General features: G+C 35.3%; 1 protein-coding gene across 2 annotated transcripts; it reads right to left on the bottom strand.

Moving 5' to 3' along the window:
* LOC124538825 (synaptic vesicle glycoprotein 2A-like) lies at window positions 1-26,767 on the bottom strand. Of its 2 annotated transcripts, none has more exons than XM_047116035.1 (10): window positions 26,510-26,767; window positions 13,844-14,065; window positions 12,086-12,248; window positions 11,145-11,326; window positions 9,468-9,652; window positions 8,632-8,792; window positions 7,974-8,136; window positions 6,891-7,165; window positions 6,421-6,548; window positions 1-190 (listed from the first exon to the last, which is right to left on the bottom strand). In XM_047116035.1, the coding sequence occupies exons 1-10, from the start codon at window positions 26,541-26,543 to the stop codon at window positions 123-125; spliced, it is 1,581 nt and encodes a 526-aa protein (XP_046971991.1). In that variant the 5' UTR covers window positions 26,544-26,767; the 3' UTR covers window positions 1-122. The 2 variants fall into 2 exon arrangements, with proteins under 2 accessions (XP_046971991.1, XP_046971992.1); XM_047116036.1 differs by having other exon boundaries at window positions 6,496-6,548.

Raw genomic sequence — 26,767 nt, 5'->3', positions numbered from 1 at the left:
TTCTATTTCAATTAAATATTTTAATTTAAATTCAACAAAAGAAGGTTACTAATAAAACGTATAAACTAAAATGCACTTGTACGGAATTAAAATAAATTAACATACATTATAATTCTTATCAATCACTTATCACCCGTTGTTTTGTTGTCCTTACTTACATTTGGCAGAAAATAAACAAGAATTGCTACACCTGAAACAGAAAATACAATTGTATAATAAAATAAGAATATATAAAAACAATACTATTAAAAAAAGACAAGAATGCCAACAGAAGTTTTATTTTGATCTGCAATTCCAATTTTATTTGGTGGTAGGGCTTTGTGCAAACCCGCCTGGGTAGGAACCACCCACTCATCAGATATTCTACCGCTAAAGAACAGTAGTCAGTATTGTTGTGTTCCGGTTTGAAGGGTGAGTGAGCCAGTGTAACTACAGGCACAAGGGACATAGCATCTTAGTTCCCAAGGTTGGTGGCGTATTGACGATGTAAGGAACTGTGAGAGGAAGAAAGTCCGGAGCCAAGGATGAAGAGATGAAGAATATAAATCCAGAGAAGAAAGCAGAGGAAGAAGAAAAAATTTCTGTAAGCTCCTCACTAATCCAGGGACATACAAAATTACTCCAGGAAAGTAACAAAAAGATGGAGGAACTAAAAGAAGTGATTGAAAAACGAAAGGAGTTCTTAGAAAATATAGTCCCGATGACGTATGCAAACGTCACAGCAAATAAAAGTGGCCAAGTACAAACCGACAAGAGCACTTTGCACTCTGTCGTCGTAACCTCAACTGACGAAACACACACAGGCGAAGAAGTATTAGAAAAGGTCAGGAAGATCATAGACGCGAGGAAGGATGGGTGAAAGTGGAAAGAGTAAGGAAAGCAAAGGATCAAAAAGTTATTATAGGCCTTAAAACAGAAGAAGAGAGAAAGAAAATTAAGGAAAGACTGGAAAAGGAAGGAAGTCACCTCACTGTTGAGGAAATGAAAAATAAAGACCCGCTCCTTATCTTTAAGGACGTCTTGAAAATAAATAACGATCAGGACGTCCTTAAAGCTCTAAAAAACCAAAACCGGAGTGTTTTTCAGGACCTCAGCGAGGAGGAACAGAGGGTAATGATAAAATACCGGAGAAGAGCCAGAAACCCACACGCGTGCCATATCGTAATTAGTGTTTCACCAACTGTATGGGGAAGACTCACTGGCAATGGCTATGTACATATTGATCTTCAGCGAATCAGAGTCTACGACCAGTCTCCACTCGTACAATGCACTCGCTGTCTTGCGTACGGCCATAGTAAACGATTTTGCAGCGAACCTACGGATTTGTGCAGTCACTGCGGAGGCCCTCATCTGAGATCCGAATGCGCTGATCAGGAGGCAGGAGTCGCAGCGACCTGTATAAACTGCAGCAGAGCCAAGGCCGAAAATGCACATCATAACGCATTTAGCTCAGACTGCCAAACCCGTAGGAAATGGGATAAAGTGGCACGGTCGACTGTTGCATACTGCTAAGGGCACACAGGATGATAAAGTCGCATATAAGATCATTCAGGCGAACCTACAAAGGGAAAAGCTAGCGACCAACGAATTATTCATTGAGGCTCAAAAGCGGAAAGCCGTGGCCGCCCTCCTTCAAGAACCATATGTGGGTAATGCCAAAATACTCAAAAGCTACAGAGGAACAAGAGTTTACCAAAGCACAGAGATCGGGGATGGAGTAATCAAGGCAGCGATAGTTGTTTTTAACTCAGAGATCAATGTTAAGCAATACCCCAAATTAACCACAAACAACTTGGTGGTGGTGAGTCTCCAAACCGCAGCCTGGGAATTAGCATTGGTCTCTTTTTACTTTGAACCTGACAAACCTATCGAACCCTATCTCGAACACCTGAAAAAGATTAAGGAAGCAATACCGTGTAGCAAATGGATCATAGGAGGAGATACCAACTCAAAAAGTACGTGGTGGGGCAGCCTTGAAATCGACCACAGGGGAGAGGAAATGGTCGGAACAATTATAGACATGGACCTACACATATTAAATAGGGGATGTAAACCTACATTCGACGTCTTCAGAGGAGGAAAACGCTATAGCAGCCACGTCGACGTCACTGCGTGTTCGACGAGTATCCTGAATCACGTGGACAATTGGAGAGTGGACGAAGGCCTCGTCAGCTCGGACCACAATGGCATACTTTTCGATATCTTACTCAAAAAATCAAAAGGCATACAAATAAGCAGAACTACAAGGATATATAATACAAAGAAAGCGAATTGGCCTGAATTTGATAAAAAATTCGACCAATCGCTGAAAATAAACAAAATTACACCAGAAGAGATAAATAGAATAAACAATACCGAAGAATTAGAAGAAATCATAACAAAATACACAAATGCTGTCAAAGAAGCTAGTGAACAAACCATAATAAAAATAAAAACGAAAAAAGAAATTCCGTTGCCATGGTGGTCCGAAAAACTGGCGGAGCTTAAACAGGCAGTGGCTACAAGAAAACGTCGAATCCGGAATAGTGCGCAAGTCCGTAGGAAAAAGGTTGTCGAAGAATACATTGAGTGCAAAGAAAAATACGAACTAGAAGCGATGAAGGCCCAAACGGAGAGCTGGAAACTTTTCTGCAATAAACAAGACAGGGAGAGCGTATGGGGAGGCATATATAGGGTAATCAGCAGAACATCACGCAGAGAGGAAGACTTGCCGATACTTGAGAACGGTCGGGAGTTAGACGCAAAAGGTTCAGTAAAGTTAATAGCAGAAACTTTTTATCCAGTAGACCTCGAAGATAGCGACAACTCTCGACATCGCCAAATTAGACAAATGGCCGATGAAATAAACATTGGAACCCAAAATGAACTTTGCGATCCAATGTTTACAATACCGGAACTACAGACGGCGACCCGATCCTTCAATCCTAAAAAAGCCCCAGGGGCCGATGGCCTCACTGCCGATATCTGCAGCCAGGCAATAAAAAAGGATCCCACACTATGCCTGAAGCTCATGAATAAATGCCTGGAACTGGGTTACTTCCCGGACATATGGAAAAGAGCCACGGTAGTCGCTCTACGGAAGCCTGGTAAAGACAATTATATGGTCCCGAAATCGCTCAGACCTATTGGTCTCTTACCGGTCCTTGGCAAAATCTACGAAAAAATGCTGGTTAAAATTCCATCTGTTACCTTTACCGTTACCCAGGATTAGTACCCGTCAATTCGGATTCATGCCACAAAGGAGTACCGAGGACTCCCTCTATACCTTAATACAATACGTACACAAAAAACTGGAACAAAAAAGGATAGTCACGATAATATCCTTGGATATAGAGGGAGCTTTCGATAGCGCCTGGTGGCCAGCGATAAGAGTCCGGCTGGCTGAGGAAAGGTGTCCAATAAAATTAAGAAGAGTCTTCGATAGCTACCTCTCAAACAGGCGTGTGATAGTTAGATATGCCGGAGAGGAATACGAGAAGCGCACTAATAAGGGATGCGTGCAGGGCTCCATCGGAGGCCCTATTCTTTGGAATTTACTATTAGACCCACTTCTAAAACAACTCACCGAAAAGAAATTTTACTGCCAGGCTTTTGCGGACGACATCGTCTTGGTATTTGATGGAGAGACTGCACAAGAAGTGGAAGGACAAGCTAACAAAGCGCTCGAAAATGTACAATCTTGGGGAGTCGAATACAAACTCAAATTCGCACCTCAAAAAACCAGTGCAATAGTTATAACGAGGAAGATGAAGTACGACACACCCAGATTGAGCATGGGCGGGATAAAAATAGCTACGACAGACGCAATGAAAATACTAGGCGTCACTATAGACAACAAGCTTACCTTCAACAAGCACGTATCCGAGGTGTGCAGGAAAGCAATAGGTATCTACAAGCAGTTGTCACGGGCGGCAAAAGTGAGCTGGGGACTGAACCCGGAAGTGATAAGGATGATATATCTGGCAGCGGTAGAACCCGTTATACTGTATGCAGCCAGCGTCTGGGCACCAGCAGCAGAAAAACTGGGAATAATTAGGCAACTTGGAACTGTCCAACGTGGTATAGCACAGAAACTGTGCAAAGCATATAAAACCGTGTCCCTGAACTCGGCCCTCACATTGGCCGGTATACTCCCGCTAGACCTTCGTGTCCGGGCGGCCTTACTATACAAGGCCAAAAAGGAAGAGCCGATTCCGATATTAGCAGACAGAGAAGTGGAACAAAGATTCTCAGCACTTGAAATCAAACACCCCACGGAATATGAAACAATAGAAATTATGAACATATCAAATCAAAACGAAGAAGAAGGCCAAAACAAAAAATTTGATATACGAATATATACTGATGGGAGTAAAATAGAGGAAAAAGTGGGAGCAGCAGTATCAATATGGACTGGGGACATGGAAATTAAAGCAATAAAATTGAAATTATCACAGTACTGCACGGTATACCAAGCGGAACTTTTGGCTATCCAAAAAGCAACAGAGGAAATTGGGAAAATCAGGACTCCGACAGTCGCAATTTTCAGCGATTCCATGGCGGCACTACAGACCATTCAAAATCCTAATGCCCTGCATCCACTTGCTGTACAAACCAGAGAAAACCTACACAATCTATCTCTGCTGGGCAAAGTTGTTACTTTGTTCTGGATCAAAGCACATGCAGGGTTAAAAGGTAATGAGAGGGCTGACCATCTAGCCAAAGAAGCCGCACTAAAATCTAAGCGACGACCGGACTACGATCGGTGCCCCATATCGTTTGTTAAGCGAAGTATCAGGACGGAAACACTTGAAGAGTGGAATACAAGATACGCAGCAGGCGATACGGCATCAGTAACGAAGATATTCTTCCCAAATGCTAAAACAGCCTACCGTGTAGTACGAAAGTTCAATGCCACACGACTAACTACGCAAATACTAACCGGTCATGGTGGGTTTTCGGAATACCTACACCGTTTTAAGTGTAAGGCGAGCCCATCATGCATCTGTGACCCAGGAATAGACGAAAATGTTAACCACCTTTTATTTGAATGCCCCGTTTTTGGAAGAATGAGATCATAACTAGAGTGCGAGCTAGAAATGGAAATAAATTCAGGGACCGCGGAAATAATTATGCAGAGTAAGAAGAGAGAAAAATTTTTAACGTACTGCTCAAGAATAACAGAAATGGTAACGAACAGAAATAAAACATCATAAAGGAATATGGTTAACCGAATATAATAAATATATTAGGATAAACATAGGAGTAATTTGTAAATAATAAATGAAAGGATGGATAAATTAGAATTTTTAACTAGATGTGTAATAAAAGAATATTGTTAAATGACGTAAAATTTAAAGTTGTAAAAAAAAAAAAATACACAAAGTTGGAAAGAATGTAAATAAAGAGCAGTTTCAGAAGTTACTTACCCCAGACAGAATTGCGAAAGGACATAGCATATAGCTACTAGGTAAAATAAAAAGTACATAAAAAGTGGGAATCCCCCCCATGAGACTAAAAGCGAAGCGTGAAAGGATTGAATGTTAGTACGAGAAGAATACTTGCGAGAACTGGAATGAATGAAATTGATGATATAGGCTCCGATTATGTTGGAGGTAGCAGAATATAAAAAAAAAAAAAAAAAAAACTACAGGCACAAGGGACATAGCATCTTAGTTCCCAAGGTTGTTGGCGCATTGACGATGTAAGGAATAGTTAATATTTCTTACAGCGTCATTGTCTAGGGGTGCTGGTGACCACTTACCATCAGGTGGCCCATCCAACCTATTCCATAAAAAAATCTGAGAAATATTCTATCATCACTGGAGACACATATATTAAGTAATATAATGAAATCGTTTTGAGTAACTTTTTCCTAAAATTTTAATTCTTCTCAGTACAAAATGTATCCATAAGGCGCATTGCACAACCGTTAAACCATTTAACCATTATGACATTAAAGAATATATTCAAATTTACAAGATTATTTTGACGCAATTTGTTTCCAATTACTGGTAAAATATATTCTTCCATAACCCTAGAACAAATTGACCAATATCACAAATGTTTTGTCCGCTGGGTCAGGTCAAATTCATTTCCATCGAAAAGGTCTACATTGTGTGCTTTATACGCTTCTAACTACACGGACAACTACTACTACTAATTATTCTAGACTAATTTTTGTCCGCGGCTTCGTTAGTGTTTTAGGAGGTTGCCTGTCATGTGTTAGGCAAAAATGTAGCCTATGTCCTTTTTTGGAGTTCAAATTCATATCTCCATAATAAATTTCATCAAATTCGGTTCATTAGTTTGAATGAGCGACAGACAGACAGCTATTTTCACATATATAATATTATTATAGAATTATGATTAAGTGGATGGTAATATTTGGCGACTCAAGTGTTATTTGACTTTCTTTAATAAATAGTTAAAAATACATACCTAGAGGTATAACAGCTAACAATATAAATGGTGCCATACATCCCACGTTCAGTAAAATTGGAAAAATGATGTTACCAGTCAATGATCCTACACGTCCAATCATAATTATAATCGACACTGCAAGGGCCCTGAAACATAAAATAATTTATCAAATGAAAGTAGCCTGAAATGAAGATAAAATATTTAAACAGCAAGCACCACTGAATTTTCATATGCTTAATTTGTGTTTATTATTCATCTCGAGCTCAGCTGTGAAGTGAGGCAACTTGCATGTGTCTATTTTCATAGACATTCTGCCACATATGTATTCCGCCAACCCGCATTGGAATAGCGTGGTGGAATAAGTTCCAAAGATTTTCCTGAACGGGATAAGAGGCCTTAGCACAGTAGTGAGAAATTTAGAGACTGTTGTTGTTGCTGAAGAAGGCGATATGAAAGTATCGGCATACACTTTTTTTGATAGTACTAACCTTAAATTAGTAGGAAAGAATCTAACAAAGAGATTCTGCTGTAGACATAGTGCAGCTTGCAGCAACGCGCAAGTACAAGATATCAATAGAGCTATTTGTATAGGTGCGTTTGTCCAATACAGCGCAGTCGAACAAATTGTGCTAAGAATTAATATAACAAACATCAAAACTTTTTGTCCAAAGTAGTCCACGAGAAATGCACTAATGCCAACGCTAATTAAGGCGGCAAATCCCAAAATGAGTCCATTCGTGTAAGTTTCACTCCCACTTAGTTGCTGAAAGAAGAAGATTGAATATAGAACAACAGTTTTTTTTTATGAATTTCAAATAGAACCTCATCGAAAATATGGAATATCTTAACGAAAATCATTAGATTTTATGGGTGTATGTATGCGAGGGTATTTGTGTCATCGATGTACAGCCGGGGTAAGAAAAGGTTCGTCACCTAAAGATCATTTTCGTGTGCTCAGTATGAGGGATAATCTACTTTATCAATCGAGAATATATGACACTGACAGACATATTTTAACAATTCAGTAGAAGATAATCTATCTAATTTAAAATGATGTTACACAATTTTGATCCAAATTATTATACTATGTAAGCTTAATTTTATATGCAGTTGTCAGTTTAGTGCTTTAGTTTCAAAAGGTACTAAGAGTTTACGACTAGATAAAGGAATGAATTTGAAAACTGACGAAGGTTTTCTTACTCTGACTGTACTTTTGTAATTGGAATATTTATCATTAGACAGCGTGAATTAATTGATTGTAACTATGTAAAATATACGGAGTATCTGATTTTTATCGTCTACGCATTGTCAATAGTTATATTTTATCTTTTTTTTAAGTATATAGAAATACTATGTTTTGTATTAGCAAACAGGATATTTAGTAGTAATACCTACAAAATTTGGAAATTGGTACTAGTTTTTACGTTGTACTCTATTCAGTATCTTAAACTCTTCGGATAACATCTAAATATCCAAATTGTTATGTTAAGTAGCACTATGATTTATATATGGTATTAATAAAGTAATTAGTACAAAAATTTATTATCACCTACTTAAGTTCATTGACCTACCGGGACACACTCGAGCGCTTCAGTTGCATTTGTAACACCCGGTTTAAGATTTTGCATGTAACCGTTTATCATAACACAAAATCTGGCAGATTCTCCATTATCCTTGCCGTAATTTTCTACAATCGTCGATAATTGCGGAAACCAAAGTCTGAGAGAAGTGAATCTGAAAATTAATCAACTTTTATTACTAGTAACCCACGCTGGATTGAAATTTTGAGTGCGGTAAATAAGGGGAGGCGGTCAATTGGGCTATGCGACTTCATAGCGAAAATACCAATGATAAACATAAACAGTAATTTAATAAATAATTAGTTGATTATGAGAGCCGAGATAGTCCAATAGTTAGAGGGCTTACATTTCAACCGATGATTGCGGGTTCATACCCAAATAAGAATCACTGAATTTTCATGTGCTTAAATTGTCTATAACTCGTCTCGAGCTCGGTGGTTAAGAAACACATCGTAAGGAAACCTGTTGATGGAAACCTGTTGAAGTTGATGTCTAATTTCAACAAAACTCTGCCACATGTGAATTCACCAACCCGCATTGGTTAGCAGTGTGGTAGAATATGCTCCTAACCTTCTCCTCAAAGGGAAAGGAGGCCTTAACCTAGCAGTTGGAAGTTTACCGGCTGTTACTATACTAGTTGATTACTTACACAATCAAACATGAAAAAGTAATGAATGAAAAAAGTATGAGCTTAAAGACCAGTGGTTTCCGGAATAGCTCCTTCGCTTCGAATAAACTGGTCACAATTTGTTTTTTAAGGCTTATCTCTTTGGTTGGTTTTACTGTCCCAGATGTATTCAATGATTTCACCTGTAAAAATAAACTATCAATATAAAAATAGCATTTACTTGCGACCCGCCCCCCTTCGTACGGCTGCAATACGGATACTAAATATACTACAGAATTTGTTTATTTAAGACATCACATTAGAAACTATAAAATTACTAAATTGTCTATGTATTATGTACAAAAATCTTCACCTCTATCGAAAAAACTGGATCAAAATCCGTTGTGCAGTTTTAAAGATTTAAGCATATATGGAGATATAGGAACAGAAAAAGCGACTATGTTTTATAGTATTTATTTATTTATTTGGTAATCCAACAGTTTTTATACAAAGTTGATATATTGACTATTATATAACATATAATTAAAACCAAAATAGGATGACACAGGTAGCTTAAACATATTAATAACTAGAAGACGGTTGTAAAAGTAAAACTGTTTACGGGTGGGAATCCAATATGTGCGTGTATGTGTGTGTGTGAGTGTGAGTGGTGTGTGTGTGTGTGTTATAATGAATTTTTATCTTTTTTAATTATAGCCTTTTTAAAAGCTAGTTTTGACATATGTAGTGATTAATATGTCGATGAGGTTGCGACATATTAGGAGACTGGGGTGAGTAATGTGAGAATCTAAATTCAGATAAATTTAACGATAATCTTTGATTTCTCACAAGGAAACTCAAATAAAATAAATACTTACAGGAAATGTGTCTTCTTTGTTTCCAGTATTCTCGCTGTATATTCCTTTGAGAACCTCTAAAGCCTCCTTCTCTCTGCCGTGTGACAATAGATATTTAGGAGTCTCTGGTAGTGACAAGTATATGACAAAAGCAAATAAACTCCAAATAGAACAAAAGTACAAAAACAAATTCCATGAATGTAATTCTGTAAAAAAAAAGGTTGTTACACAATATTATTATCAAAATATATACTTATATTATAGACGTGAAAGTTACTCTGTCTATTGATCTGCAGGTTTTTTATGGCTAAACCACTGAACCGGATTTTAAGATGTTGAGCATGAAGCAAGGTTAATCTCACAAGCTATTTTTCATTTATACATATATTAAAATTGGAGTGTTTATTTGTAATATTAAATTAAAACCTTTTTACTAAATGCATATGTATACATGGAATATATACCAAAATATATTTTTTCAATTTTTTTTTTGTCAGTTTGTCTGTCTGCTTGTTACGGCTAAACTATAGAACTGCTGGACCGATTTTGACAGGATTTCCACAGGTAGAAAGCTGATATCGTAAAGAGTAACATCCCAAAACAATAACTTTGTTGTTAAATTCATAATAAACGAAGCACACGGGCACAGCTAGTGCCAAATATTTGACGAGCAACCACTAAAATGCGTGATAAGCCGCGAGAGACAACTACTTATCAAAAATAGTTTTGGTTTCACTTACACATATATCAAAATTAATCACATTACTGGCTGGACCGTCGTCAGTAACGATTAACCCGAAACACTTTGGGAATTCCTTGATAAATAGCTCAAGTTATATTGGAAGATTTAATATTACTTGGAGTTTCGAACAAGTCCATTTGGGTGGATAACATCCATTTATGACTTATTTAGCTACAAAACGTGTTTCTTAAAGGTTGAGTTAGACAGGGTCATAAGAACGACTGATAAAGTGTCTTTGACTCTTGGAATGTTACTGACACAGATTATTAAATATGTTGCATTGAAAAAGTAAACATTTAACGTAATGCATGAGTTATTGAATGTGTATGTGTGTGTACGTATATACATACCCAAAACATCTTAAGAAAGTTTACTTGAACTTTAATCCCGTTCAATCGATCACTATGTTTTGTATAGTACACTTAGCCAAGAACGTCTAAAAGGTTCTACTCTAAGTCCTACATATAGAAAATAGTATAGTCAAATTATGGTATATAATATAATAGCCGTAAATTTTCCACTGCTGCGCTAAGATCTCTTCTCCTTTTGAAAGGAAGCTTAGGAGCATATACCACCGACCTGCTCCAATTTTGGAGGATTATACACATGAAGGTTTCCACACAAAATTAAACACTAAAAACTCAGGGGTCTCGTCGGAACTATTGTTAATATTTCTCGATAAATTTTATAAGGCTGGCGGACCAAAATACGCAATGTTAATTGATCACTAACTATTCTATTATTCTCAATGCACCATCAATGCCAGTTATTTGTCACCATTGATTTGTCTCTTGTATGTCTGGAACTACGCTGATTACCTTATCATTCAAACAGGAACACAATTCTAAGTGTTTAGTTATAGAAGAAGCGATGAATAGGTGCTATAGGCCCAAGTTTGAACAAAGCCTGTTGTCAAGTAAATAATAAATATGAAGATAAATAATAAAATAACTTACCAAAGTATCCATCCAAGACTGTATAGTTAAATTTTATAGGTAAAATCACCCAGGCTGAGAGAGCGGCTATTATTAAAGCTACAGATAGGAAACCAGAGTACATTATGAGTAATCTGTCTCTTACGTGTAAATGACATAGTTCACTTAAATAAGTCGATATTGCACAGAAGCACAGACTTAATCTGAAATTAAATAATAAGTGTTTTAAATTTACAGCCTCAAATTTTTGGAACTAGTTCCAAACGGATTTGCTGAAATTTTTAGGGTATGTCTTGGTAAATATCCCGAAATTAATAACTTTAGTAATAAAAAAATCCATACGAATTTAAAATCAATTGGTCTTTTCTAATATAACCTATTCCTATAAAAAACTGTAAAGTATTCCATATACTAACAATTTGTTACTCGACAATGCTATCTAAAATAGCATATTTCTAGTAGTCAGAATTAAGGGTCATCTTTTTGTAAGTGTCAGTTGAAGAAAATTTATGTGGTAACCAAGATGTAATCAAACCCTACATACGTCATGATAATTCCTACATCTAGCAGAGAATTGGTTTGAAATTGATATAGTAGAAAAATATTTCATGAAAACTTGATGGATCATGATGAGGCTCATTATTTGAATTCTATTCTATGGGTACAGTTAAATCTAATATATTACTGGATTGGTGGATACGTATGACAGAATTTCATGCCGTCACATGCAGTTCTCCTCACGATTTATAGGCATCAAATGCTTTTATAGAATAAATAAAAATTTTATTAAATTATCATAAACAAGGGTCATGATATGTTACTTCCCAAGGTTGGCTTATTGGTGATATTAGGAATGACATTTCATAAATGTCTATTAATGAATGAATAAAACATAAATATCATCAAAATCAGGTAACCCATTTGCAATTATGCTTAGCTATTTTATAGTAGAAAACACTTACGCGATTCCTTCTAGAAGTTTTGTCAATAGGAGCATTATGTAGCTTTGACTTGATCCTTCAATTAATGTACATATGAATATTATGCCGTTACCACCCACTAGGAAAATCCTTCTTCCAAACGAGTCTATTAGGAATCCTGCGAAAAGACTGGCTCCTATTTGACCTGGAAGAATAAATCAAAATAATCAATATATATAAAACTATTCCGTTACTGAGTGACTGAATGACTGACAGACTTGAAATTTGGCACACGTATGCCTTGAGTGTCCCAGAGGTGCACTAAGAAGGGATTTTTTCAAAATTCCCAAGGAATAGGGAATAAATGGGATTTATATTTTCGAATCAAAGTAGCTCTATCTCCGTAACTATAATCATTAGGGGTTTCAAATTTAGCATGCAAGTAGGTTATAACAACAACTAAAAACTGTTTTTAAGATATTTCAGAATTCCCAAGAGATAGGGAATAAACGGCGCTTGTTTAGTATAAGCATTGTAGGCGGATCGCTAGTGAAATATATAGAGACAGAAAGACCTCATAAGTGATTACGACGTCGTATATACTAGGTATCCGTTTCTATAATAAATATCCACAGACGTTTTTATCTTTGCCGTTTCATAAAATTAAATCATTTGTAAAAAATACATTGGTAAATAAGGCACATTATTCAATAAAAAATTATGCAGACAATAACAGAAGCGTGGAATTTCAGGCAGGATAAATTACATACACATTTGTTTATTTGTAATTAACTAACATGACTGTATTTTTAAATGTTCCTCTCGGTAGAATCTGCTTTTCGGACCGGTGATAGCTTCACTTCATATAAAAAAGTTTTAACATTACTATCCAAAAGTGCTTAAAGCCTATTTGAATTAAGTATATTTTGATTTAGATTTTTTGATTTTGATTGTAAGAACCATTAGTCATCCTTTACACGGTCAACGCGCCATCAACCTTGGGAACGAAATGTCAGATGCTTAACAAGTAAAACCAGCCAAGTCTGTCTAATGTGTGTATATGAGTCTTGGCTGGTGCAAGTTTTGTAACTGTCCCAAATCGAAATACTTGTTGCTGTTTTAATCGGTTATTGAACCTTGGGCCAAAAATAGTAATATATAAAAACCAGCAAGCAGTTCAAGGTAATCACAAAGAAAAAATATAAATACTATATAAGCAAGTTTTTTTACGGCATAGTTGAAAACGTTTTGCATAGAGTACGTTTCGTTTCTACTTTCCAATGCTTGGGAAAGTAAATTTTAATACTTTCGCTTGCACGAAATTTAAAAAACCGAGTGACGTCACAAACATACGGAGGAATGAACAAATATTTCATCTTTTAAGAACTCTAGTTTTCTACCGACACTTATATAATATGAAATAAATTATTCATTAAGCATCATACAATCTACAAATGAATATACATAAGAAAAGTATATTAATTAACATAGAGTTAATAACATTAAGTGCTTAAATATGTATATTCAAATATTAATTAAAAATAGTTACTGTATATATCTTGACCGCGTGGAATGGTGGCAAGAATGCTAGCAGCATTTCCCTGTTGAATGGCAATTCCGATCTTCTAGGCAAGAAAAGAACTAGCCCTCCTGTCACCAGTAGAGAGATAAGGCGAGGTGTTATACTTTTGATGAAGCTTTTTGCACTATTACTCCAAGCGTTTCGATCACAAAAAGATTTAAATAATGGTTTCTTATGTAAAAACACTTATTTATATTAATTTAAATAAAAATAATTACCAAAAAACGGCATTCCATTCAGTATTCCTTTGTGCATTATATTCATTTTTAAATCACATTCAGCGATAGGTAGGATATATGATGTCGTCGTCGTCACCATCATTAAAGACACAGCTGAGCATAGCGTGGCAGCTAACAGTCGTATGTGGAACTTTCCGAATTTACAAAGCGTCAAAGCCTCCTCCAATATTTGCATCGGATCCTTTGTATCGTTTGATTCGTCTATAATAATAATAATAAAAAAAACATTATTAAGGTATCTAACTTTAAAAATTATAAAAATAACTGTGGTTATTTTGTGTGTGTGTGTGTGTGTGTGTGTGTGTGTTTATAATAACATAGTAAAAGGTATTTCAGACACGGCACAATTTACGAAAAGTATACATAAAATAGAACTTATAAACTTAATAAATAAATAAAAGTGAATAGTAAAATTAATATTTTGAAGATATTTCGATCGCATTCTATAACGCTGCTACAATGCGGATTGGAATCATAATTATAATATTTCTGTTATAAAAAATAGCATGTAGGTTTTCTCTCGATGTTTTCCTTCACCATCCATATGAGTTGATATTTAAATTCGGTAGTACTTGTCTGAGTTTGAACCTACAATCACTCTCCAAGACGCCGCCACACAAGGCGCCATCAGCTTCAGCAGTGTTCGAAAAAAAAAAACGCAAGTATGTACTATGACATTTATGACTTGAAATATGTTACATTATTGTTATTATTATTAGTCACTTTGAAACTTACACGTTATAAAAGTTCTGAGTATATCTGGTTTTGCATTTATTGGAACTGAACAAAATTTTAGTTTTATTAGTATGTCATGTTACACTTTCTTTAGACCTTACTAGGCCGTTAGTAATGGCCTTTCGCAGTTTCGAACTTATTTAAAACCGTATTTTTAAAATCTCATTAATTATGAAAGCATACGTCATTTCAGCTGCTGATATGGCCCAGTGGTTGAACGCGTTTGTCTTAATTGATGATTTCGGAGAGGAGTCCTTAGCCCAGCAGTGGAAAAATGTACATGCTGTTACTTTACATCAATTCAACTTTAAATCAAATCAAATCAATTTTATTCAAGTAAACTTCATAATGAAGCGTTTTTGAATCGTCAATAATCAAATACTACCACCGTTTCGGAAAGCAGCTTCTAGCGAGAAGAAACGGCAAGAAACTCGCATAGTTGCTCTTTTCAAATAAACACATTTACAATGCTGTTATTGACAGTAATTAGCGTCCTATGATGGAACCCGAGCCTAACTCCAGGCGTTTCTTTCTAAAAAGTACTCTTTTAATGAATAGTATGATTTATTTATTAATTTAGTCTTAATAATATTTTTAAATTTTGAAAATGGTAAATTGATTATATTTTCCGGTATCTTATTATATATGCGTATACCATTACCCAAAAACGTTCTATTTACCGTATGCAAACGGAAACTGGGGGTTACAAGTTTATTCTTATTTCTTGTATTAATAGTATGTACATCAGCATTGATAGAATAATTTTTAATATTCTTTTGTATAAAGATTATATTATCATAAATATATTGTGAAACAGCCGTTAATACACCTATTTCTTTAAATTTTTCGCGTAATGATGTCCTGGAGCTAATATTGTAAATAGATCGGATAGCTCTTTTCTGTAGAATAAAAACAACTTCAATCTCTGCTGCATTACCCCATAACAACATTCCATATGACATAATACTGTGAAAATTACTAAAATAAACTAGTCTAGCAGTACTTATGTCCGTAAGTTTTCTAATTATTTTTATTGCATAAATGGCACTACTTAGTTTTCTTGCCAGGGCATACAAATGGGTGCCCCACTGCAGTTTGGAGTCAAGGGTTATCCCTAAAAAGACCGTCGACTCAACAAACTCAAGCCTTTCATTTTTCAAAGTTATTGCAGAAGGATTTGATTTGACATTTGGCAAGGAAAACAAAACACATTTAGTCTTTTTAGCATTTAGTACTAAATTATTTATGTCAAACCAACCAAGAACCCGCGACAGGGCACTGCTTACAACGTCATAGTTGTTTATTTTTCTATCAAGTTTAAAAATGAGGGATGTATCATCTGCAAACAGTACAATATCGCAAGTATTTTTTACGAAATAAGGTAAATCATTTATATATATTAAGAACAAGAGAGGTCCCAAAATTGAACCCTGTGGTACACCCATTTGCGCCACAGCGCCATTTGATTTTGCACCATTAACCACAACCTTCAAAACTCTTTCACTAAGGTAGGAGGAAATTAATTTCAATGCAGGGCCCCTGATACCATAATATTTAAGCTTTTCTAGGAGAATATCATGCCTAACGCAATCGAAAGCTTTTGATAAATCACAAAAAACTCCAATAGCGTTTTGTGACTTTTCCCATGCATCATAAATGTGCTTAACAAATGCTACACCCGCATCAGCAGTCGAGCGACCCTTAGTAAAACCAAACTGTTGAGAATGCAATAGCTTATTCGAGTTAAAGTATAATAGCAATTGATTAAGCATGACTTTCTCAAAAATTTTACTTAATACTGGCAAAATAGAGATCGGCCTGTAATTGTTTGGATCATTTTTATCACCGGACTTAAATAATGGGATTACTTTACTTAATTTCAACATATCAGGAAAAATACCAGATTGTACGCATTTATTAAAGATTATAGCTAAATAAGGAGCCAAGTCAACAATTACATTGTTAATAATTGTGACTGATAAATCCCAAAGATCACAGGTTTTTTTCAGATTTAATGTTTTAAATATTTTTAATATTTCGTACGGAGTTGTATTCTCAAAAGAAAATTCTAACTCATTCTGGGGAACATAACATTTGAGTAGGTCTAAAGCGTCATTAGGAGACGCATTAAGTCCTTTAGTAATATTCAGAGGAATATTAGAGAAATATTCTTCGAATTCATTGGCCACATCTAGATCTTTGCCTACAATTTTGCCTTTTATACTAAGGGATAACTGCCCTGCATCAAACTTCAACCTACCTGTTTCCGAACTTATAATATCCCAAGTAGTTTTCATTTTATTATTAGATTTTAAGATTTTATTTTTAATATGCAACGAACGAGCTGTTTGACAAACTTGTTTAAATAACTTGGAATATTTTTTAACAAAATTGATAAATTTACAATCACGATTATATTTCTTAAGTTCATATAGCTCATACAATTTATTTCGACTTATATAGATACCGGTAGTGGCCCAGTCTGAGAACTGCATTTCATTGTTTTGATAAAAGGTTTTTAACTGAAATATTTTATTGAATTCGTTATTAATTAGTTGTAAAAGAGAATTATATAAAGAGTTGGGATCATTTGAGCTGAGATTCAATTTTGGAAGGCTACAGTGTAAAGCATTATTGAAGTTGATTAAACCTTTCACAGTAATTGGCCTACAAGTGATTTTTCGTTTCTTTTGATTTTTTTTTATACCTATTGGTCACCATTTGGCCAAAGTGATCTGATGTAAGGTTAGATAAGATTTTCTTATTAACGGCCTCACAACTACAAAACATGTTGTTCTAGCTTGCTTTCCTATTTTCCCGCCAATATTAATCCCATATCCTTTTTCCGCTGTTATTCCCTCGGCCATCACAGCATTTAGTACCACCGAGTGACGCGAGCGGCGCTACTGAGAATTCATCGAGCGACGAAGCTAATCCGCCGCCATTACAGCGCGCGCGTGTTAAAAAACTTAATTAAAATTCTTCTAAAACAATACTAAAACCTCAAAATACACAAAAGGCCTAGTGAAAGTGTTACCAGGACATATAAAAGGTGTCATCAGTGCTATAAGCAGAACTTTATAAGAACTTTAAACAAAATCTGTTGTGAAACTAAATTTGCAATTAACCGGCCGAGGTAAGTACCTACAAGCCTACCTCTAATCCTTACATTATACTTACTCCTTGCAACTAGAACAGTTAACAAAATGTAACATAAACGGGTTACGTATATTTCAATTTAAAACAAGCAATTAAAAACATTCGAGCGGCTTATGGTTCGAGATTTTCGCCATTCAAGTCCCGCCATTATTAGTGGTCTATCGAGCCAAATTTTCCACGAAATTCCTATGTTGTGCTGGGTTCAAATCTTCTGAATAGATACTCCAGATTAGTCCATATATAATTTAAAACAAATTATAAGCACGTAAACTATTTATCAATAAAACAAAATTGCATAATTTCTAAAAACTTTGTTCAGAAATAACTTTTTAATTTAGTCGGGTTATAGCGTCGGCTTACCTACGAATACCTAGGTACTAATTTTTGATATAATATAATAACTTTTAAAACTTATAAAAATGGAACTTGAAATAAAATTAAAACTGCTTATTAATAAAAGAGAATATGTTTTTCGAGAAATACAAATATTATACGATTTGTCTTGTATAGTTACGAACGATAAAAGTAAACTCGGTTCTTTTAAATGTAGATACAAACGAATTAATGATTTACGTCAAGAATTCATAGATTTTACAAATGAAATTAATTCGATAAAACTTATGTTGAATCCTAGTGAAAATATTGATATGCAATCATTAGATTCTTTCGATACAATGTATTATGCGATAATGGAAGTCGCCGAGGCATTATTGCCGTCGTTGTCAGATGAAAGCGCCGCCATGCCACTCGCGGGGGCCGCATCAAATACGACGGATTATAATAATCAAAAACCTATTTCACGAGCTCGTTTACCAAAAATCGAGTTAATCAAATTCGATGGAAATATTGAACATTGGCAAACCTTTTACGATACATTTCTGTCTTTGGTGCATACTAATAATAACATTAGTAATATCGAAAAATTTCATTATTTAATGTCGTGTCTCGTGGGTTCCGCTTTATCCATAGCAAAGGGGATACCTATTACCGCAGATAATTATCAAATAGTTTTTGACACACTTATCGATCGATATCAAAATAAACGAATATTAGCTGTGAATTATTTGGAAAAAATATGTAACTATTCGTCATTAAAAACATGTAATATTAATGATTTACGTAAACTTACAAGTCTATTACAAGAATCTGTTAATGCTCTCAAGTCAATAAAAATCGATAATCTGGGTGAATTTATTTTGTTTTACTTATCGTCTCGTAAATTAGATTCCGATACACGTAAACGTTTCGAGTTACAAAATAATAATCAAATACCTACTTTTAATGACCTTTTAATATATTTACACCGTTATATAAAGGTACTCGAGTCTAGTGAACCCACCGGCTCGTTTTTAAAATATAATATGCAATCTCATTTACGTAAAAATAATAATAATAATAACTATAACAGATCCGTTTCATTTCCCGTACATTGCGAAGAATTTGAAAATACAGGGCCGTACTCCGGACAGTTCTCGAATACAGGGCTGTACTCTGAAAAAGAATTTTTAACGAATAATTATTATAAAAGGGAAAATAATAATTTATGTTCTAATATCGGTGTTTATGCTCACGCTACTTCGAATAAATACCTTGAGTGTGCCTGTTGCGGAAATTCTAACCACTCAATTTATAAGTGTCCTGTATTTTATGACAAAACCGTTCAAGATAGGGAAACTGTTGTTAAAACAAAAAAATTATGTGTAAACTGTTTACGATTAAATCATACTGCGGATAAATGTTTTTCAAAGACGTGTTGTACGAAGTGTAACAGCCGTCACCATACGCTTCTTCATAGAGATCGGGATAGTACTGCGGCGTGCCCCGCGGTGTCATCCGTGCCTCCTCAAGGTTCGGCTGATAGCGAATCATTTGTACCGATTAATTCTGTCAACTCTTGTGCCAATTTAGAACATGGTCGTTCGTTTGTGTTATTAGGTACGTGTGTTGTACGGGCGCGAGGCCCTAACGGTGTTTTTAATATTCGTGCACTTATTGATAGTGGTGCGCAGGACAGTTTTGTGACGTCAGAATGTGTACAACTTTTAGGCTTACCGCTACGTCGTTGTAACATAACCGTAGCCGGTCTAGGTCAGAACCCGATACATGAAGTCAAAGGAATGACGTCATTCACTATACAACCCCAAAATTCGGATCAACCTAAATTTAATATACAAGCGATCGTTATGAAGTCAATAACTCATAAAATGCCTTCTGTTAAAATTCCGCAAATAGTAAAAACAAATTATAGACATTTAGTTTTGGCGGATAACAATTTTGATAAATCAGGTGATATTGATCTTTTAATAGGAGCGGAACTTTTCCATAACATTTATGATGGTCAACGACTAGACGTAGGCCCGGGCTTACCGGTAGCGCTGCATAGCGTGTTCGGCTGGGTTATCACGGGAAGGTTTGACCCTGAATATCAAACACCAGCATGTACTACAGCACTGGTAGCATCCACACTTGACTTAGACAATATCGTCAAGCAATTCTGGGAAGTAGAAGAGCCACCGAAGGCGAGAGTTACAAATCCAGAAAATGAAAATTGCGAAAAGTTATATACAGACCTTGTTCGTCGTAACGAAGACGGCAGATATGTAGTACCGATACTACTTAAGGAAGAGCGAGAGGAGTTAGGTGATTCTTTCCACGGATCATTATCCAGGTTATACAATTTGGAAAAACGCTTTCGTCGTCATGCTGAATTAAAAAACGAATATTGCAAATTCATGAAGGAGTATGAAGACCTAAATCACATGGAAGTTGTCAAAATGTCTGACAAAGATCCTAGGTATGTCATTCCACATCACTGCGTACTGCGACCCGACAGTGCAACAACTAAACTAAGAGTAGTGTTTGACGCTAGCGCAAAGACTACTACTGGACACTCTTTGAATGACATCGTATACACGGGCCCCAAACTCTTAAATGACATAGTAGACATAATTACTAAGTTTCGTTTACAGCCATTGGTATTTACAGCTGATATTTCAAAAATGTATCGAAATATAGATTTACGACCCGAGGATCGCAAATATCAACATATATTATGGCGAAATTCATCTACCGAAGAAGTCCTGGAATACGAACTTAAAACTGTCACTTATGGCGTTAGCAGTTCTCCTTATTTAGCAATTCGAACGCTACATCAGCTAGCAAAGGATCATGGAGAACAGTGGCCTGAAGCTGCTAGCATACTGCGTGAAGATGTTTTCATGGATGACATCACTGCTGGTGCACCCAACTTAACTTGTGCACTAGATCTGAAAAATCAATTAATAAACTTACTAGATTGCGGTAAATTTGAGTTGAGAAAATGGAGTAGTAACTCACCTGAATTTCTCGCACAACTGCCTACGGAGCATTGTCAAGTCCCAAAATCCTTTTGTGACGATAAAAATCAACAGACTTTAAAAATATTGGGAGTTCAATGGGACCCAATTGAAGATAATTTTACGTACTCTCAATCAGAGCTAAACCCTAAATGCACTAAACGTTCAATTCTATCCAACGTAGCACGAATTTATGACCCTCTAGGCTGGCTTACGCCCATGGTTCTGCAAGCAAAACTTATAATTCAAGAACTGTGGCGGCTCCAGTTGAACTGGGATGATCCAATTCCAGAAGATATTGTAGAACAATGGAAAGAATTTGTTGCTGAATTAAGTAATTTAAATAAAATAAAAATTCCACGTTTCATTTTAGCTTCAACTTCAACGGTATGCGATCTTATTGGTTTCTGTGATGGTTCTTCTAAAGCTTATGGATGTTGCGTATACTTAAAGTCTATAAATCAAAATAAAGCATCGATAAATCTAATTATTGCTAAGTCGCGAGTATCGCCGATTAAACCGATTACTATAAACCGTCTTGAACTTCTTGGTGCAGTGCTTCTAGCTCGAGTTTTGAAACATATGAACGATTTACTTCAGTCACATATCAAAATTAGAAACGTAATCGCACTAACGGACAGTAGTACAGTGCTATCCTGGATTAATACTGAACCTTACAAACTAAAGACATTTGTATCTCATCGCGTAGTAAAAATTGCTGACACTATAGGAACAAAAAATTGGCACCACGTATCTACGAATGACAATCCTGCGGATCACAGTAGTCGTGGACTTACATGCTCCAAATTAATCTCGTCTCCGTTGTGGTGGGCTGGTCCAGCGTGGCTCATATTAGAATCGTCTGACTGGCCTATATCAAAATATTCATATACATCATCTGAAAATCTACCGGAGCTAAAAACGTTACCTCATTTAGTACATACTGTTGAATCCAATCACTGTAACGAAAATCCTATAGCAAAAATATTAAAAGATTACTCATCATTATCTAAAGTGCAGCGAATAGTAGCATGGTGTTTAAGATTTATTTCTAAATCAAGAAAACTCAACAAGAATTTTGAAGGTTTAATCACAGAAGAGCTGGAATCCTCCCTATTCGTGCTAGTGAAACATGAACAAACAAATCATTTTGGTGAAGAAATTAAATCAATTAAAAATAACAAATCATATTCACGGTCCATTCAAAAACTAAATCCCTTCATCGATCAGGCAGGGCTCTTGCGAGTGGGGGGGCGTTTGGAAAATGCGCAGCTGCCACTGTCCGCGATTTATCCCTTATTGTTACCTAAAACTTCTCGAGTTTCTGTTCTAATTATAGATTACTACCATCGACTACATCTTCATTGCGGACCACGAACTTTACAATCGATAATTCAGCGAAAGTTCTGGATTTTAGGAATACGAAATCTCATAAGATCGCGCCTCGCAAAATGTGTTACCTGTTGTAGAGTAAAACCTACACCCATTACCCCTCTTATGGGAAATTTACCAGAACCTAGAGTACAAGGTACACGTTGCTTTCAAAATATTGGTGTAGATTTTGCAGGTCCCTTTGTGATTAAAGAAAGCAAAAGGCGTAATGCTCGCACTTACAAGGTGTATATTTGCGTGATGGTGTGTTTAGCAGTAAAGGCAATACACCTAGAACTGGTAACAGACTTGTCAACACAGGCATTCATAGCTGCTTTCGATAGATTTGTATCACGTCGCGGTCTTTGCAAATTGATAATTTCGGATTGCGGTACTAATTTTGTTGGCGCTAAACGTTATTTAACTGAAGTGCAACAGTTCCTCTTAACTAGACAACCTGATTTGAATGTAGAGCTTTCGAAACGAAACATTATTTGGCATCACAACCCACCTACGGGTAGTCATTTTGGAGGGATTTTTGAAAGTGGTGTCAAGTCAATGAAATATCATTTAAAAAGAGTCGTTGGTTTACAAGTGCTAACATTTGAAGAGCTTCTAACTGTCATTAATAAAATTGAAGCTGTGTTAAATTCTAGGCCGTTGTGCGCGTTATCTAGTGACCCTTCTGAAGTGGATGTCTTAACACCGGGACACTTTCTCACTGGAGGGCCGTTGGTTTCATTACCCGAGATGCCGCTTACGGAAGTTTATTTGCCGCCTCGAGAGCGTTGGCAGATGTTACAAAGACTAACTCAATCGTTTTGGAAGGTGTGGCGAAACTCTTATCTACACACCCTGCAGCAAAGATGCAAATGGTTCGAGAGGCAGCCTAATGTTAAAATAGATGATGTAGTTGTAATTGTTGAACAAAACCTACCACCATTAGAATGGCGTTTCGGTCGTGTGACTGCACTTCATCCTGGCACTGACGGCATAGTGCGAGTAGTTACGTTACGTACAGCAAATGGGTTACTTCGCAGGCCCGTCGTAAAAATTTGTCCTTTACCGGTCAATTCTTAGCTCATCAATATATTAATTACCTATTTCTTTTTTTTTTTTTTAATTCAGTCTTTCTATAATAATTTTAACATGTAAAAACATTATTCTCGCATCAGATTCATTTGAACTCAGCACTACATTTAATTATCTATTTCTTATTCTTTTCATAAAACTTAATGTCATATTTTTGAAATCCCTGGAGTGATTTCAAGTGGGGGGGAATGTTCTAGCTTGCTTTCCTATTTTCCCGCCAATATTAATCCCATATCCTTTTTCCGCTGTTATTCCCTCGGCCATCACAGCATTTAGTACCACCGAGTGACGCGAGCGGCGCTACTGAGAATTCATCGAGCGACGAAGCTAATCCGCCGCCATTACAGCGCGCGCGTGTTAAAAAACTTAATTAAAATTCTTCTAAAACAATACTAAAACCTCAAAATACACAAAAGGCCTAGTGAAAGTGTTACCAGGACATATAAAAGGTGTCATCAGTGCTATAAGCAGAACTTTATAAGAACTTTAAACAAAATCTGTTGTGAAACTAAATTTGCAATTAACCGGCCGAGGTAAGTACCTACAAGCCTACCTCTAATCCTTACATTATACTTACTCCTTGCAACTAGAACAGTTAACAAAATTTAACATAAACGGGTTACGTATATTTCAATTTAAAACAAGCAATTAAAAACATTCGAGCGGCTTATGGTTCGAGATTTTCGCCATTCAAGTCCCGCCACATGTTATCTATGCAGGTTGCGGAAGTCGCTGATATTCTTGTAGGTTCACAAAATATGTTATTTAGATTATAAGATTGAAATAAATTTATGAACCTAGTACTTATGGAAGATTGCACTAAAATGTCAATGTTAAAATCTCCACAAATAACTATATTCTTTCGCCCAGTACAGACTCGCTTAAGGGCGTCCTCCATCACACATTCAAAAATGTTAAAATCCGATTGTGGAGGTCGGTATACGCACATAGCTATAGTATGCTCGAGTTCCACGCATGACAGTTCAACAGTGCGCTCTATTGAAAGATCCACAATGTCTTTTCGCTCTTTACAATGTATATTCTGTTTTGTGTATATTAATGATCCTCCATGTTTAGTTAATTTTCTAAAGAACGCACTTGACAATTTATAGTTATTAATACTAGGTGGTAGCTGATGTGACAGGATCCAATGTTCGCTAATACAAAATATGTCAATATTATAGTACTTTAAAAATAATTCAATTTCGTTATCTTTGCTGGATAAGCTCTGTATATTCTGATGTACAATACTAATAATATATTTACAGTGCTTATCCGTTGTCTTATTGCTTAGTTTTTTAATTTATTATTGTTAGTAGCACAACTACTAATCAAGGGTATAATATTTTTTTTAATTGTAGTGTCTACAATTGGATCAAATATATTGTAAGCTAACAATGTAGCTATATGTCGTTTATATTTAAGTGGCAGGTACATTGTATCCTTTGTCAGCTTAAAGTTAAATATAAATTTATTTATGTCAAAATTAATAAATACGTCACTATGACGGCATGTCATGCTATGTAAAAATAGATTTAAATTATAGATGTATTTATTTTGTGCTTCCGTTAATAAGTTAGAATATGGGAAAGCACATAGTAAATATTTACATTTATAATTTTTATTTATGTCAAGAAGGATGTTTATTGATTTTAAGACATCTTTTTTCCTAACTGATAAACTGTCTCCATAGAAAATTATAATATTAGAGTTTTCCTTATATTTAGTTTGCTTAATTTTGTTTATCATTTCTATGTATGGAATCCCTGGGCTACAAATGTTTTATTTTTAGCATACTGATTAAAATTGATTAAATACATATTTAAGTGTTTCTCTATATTCCACTTGTAAGGGGTTTATTAGAGGTTGATATTTTTATATAGGTTAGTCTGTGAATCCGTCATTTTTTAAATTAGAAGCATGAAGTTTTATTTTTGTGTTACTGATTAAAAATGAGTATTTATGTATTAAAGTATTTCTCGATATTCTACCACTAAGGGGGTGTAATAAGGGTTGAGAGTTTTTAAAGAAAACCGTCATTTTTAAGTTTAAAACATGATACTTTATTTTTGGGCTACTGATTAAAAATGAGTAGATACGTATTTAAGCGTTTCTGGATATTCTGCCCTAAGGGCTGTTATGAATGAAGCATGCAATGAGGTCTTATATCAGCGTAATATTTTAGTAGCTAGTACCGTATATTTAAAACGTAAAAGTTATCTTCGTTAATTACGGAAACATACGTCATTTCGGAAACGAGTTAAATGATGAAAAAAATTCTAACTAAGAAAAAAAAAAGCGATTGTTATAATCGTGTTAAAAAAGTCATTACTATTAATTAAGTCTTAAAATTAATTAAATTGTTTTCGTATATTCCGAGTTCAATGGAATATGTGAATAATTTGTCTTTGTTAAAGATTTTATGTTATTATTTAATATTTTTCCATATCGTGTATAAATATATCATAATAATGAATAATATTTTACTTACTTTTACAGAAACTGCTAACAACATTGTATTAAAATTATTATTAAATATTCATAATTATCTATACGTATAAAAAAAATTAATGTGTCTGTTTGTAATATTAAAATAGCCCTTTTATACTCAATGCATAGGTGTGTATACACGATACTTATAACTTAATGTCATTTTTTACATCTTTGTCTGTCTATCTGTTTATTTGACGACCTCCGTGGTCGAGTAGTGTGTACACCGGTTTTCATGGGTACGCCAGTCTGAGGTCCCGGGTTCGATTCCCGGCCGAGTCGATGTAGATGACCATTAGTTTTCTATGTTGTCTTGAGTCTGGGTGTTTGTGGTACCGTCGTAATAAGCTTCAGCTACTTACATTGGGATCAGAGTAATGTATGTGATGTTGTCTCATATTTATTTATTTATTTGTTTATTAACGCGCACAAGTGCTCTAGCTAGTTAAATATAAATTCATACCTTTGGGCTGTTCTGGAATAGTTTTCAAATTCATTTTGAATATTCACAATAGGGGAAAACAATTACATATAAAACACTATTAAACCACTTATTAGGTACAAGCACATATATATTTCGTCTGGTTATAAATTCATTTAATTTTTATTCAAACATTGAAATACGCGTCGTATAATAATTAATTACGTAAAAAATAATTTAATTGTGCAATTTTAAAACACCAGTGACTCGTTCCGTGTTGCTTGCATTACTAAAATTCAT

Source organism: Vanessa cardui, chromosome 21 (assembly GCF_905220365.1).
Source record: "Vanessa cardui chromosome 21, ilVanCard2.1, whole genome shotgun sequence".
NCBI classification, from domain to species: Eukaryota; Metazoa; Arthropoda; class Insecta; order Lepidoptera; family Nymphalidae; genus Vanessa; species Vanessa cardui.
The sequence above is the reverse complement of the archived record's forward strand: the minus strand, read 5'-3'. Positions and strand labels throughout refer to the sequence as shown.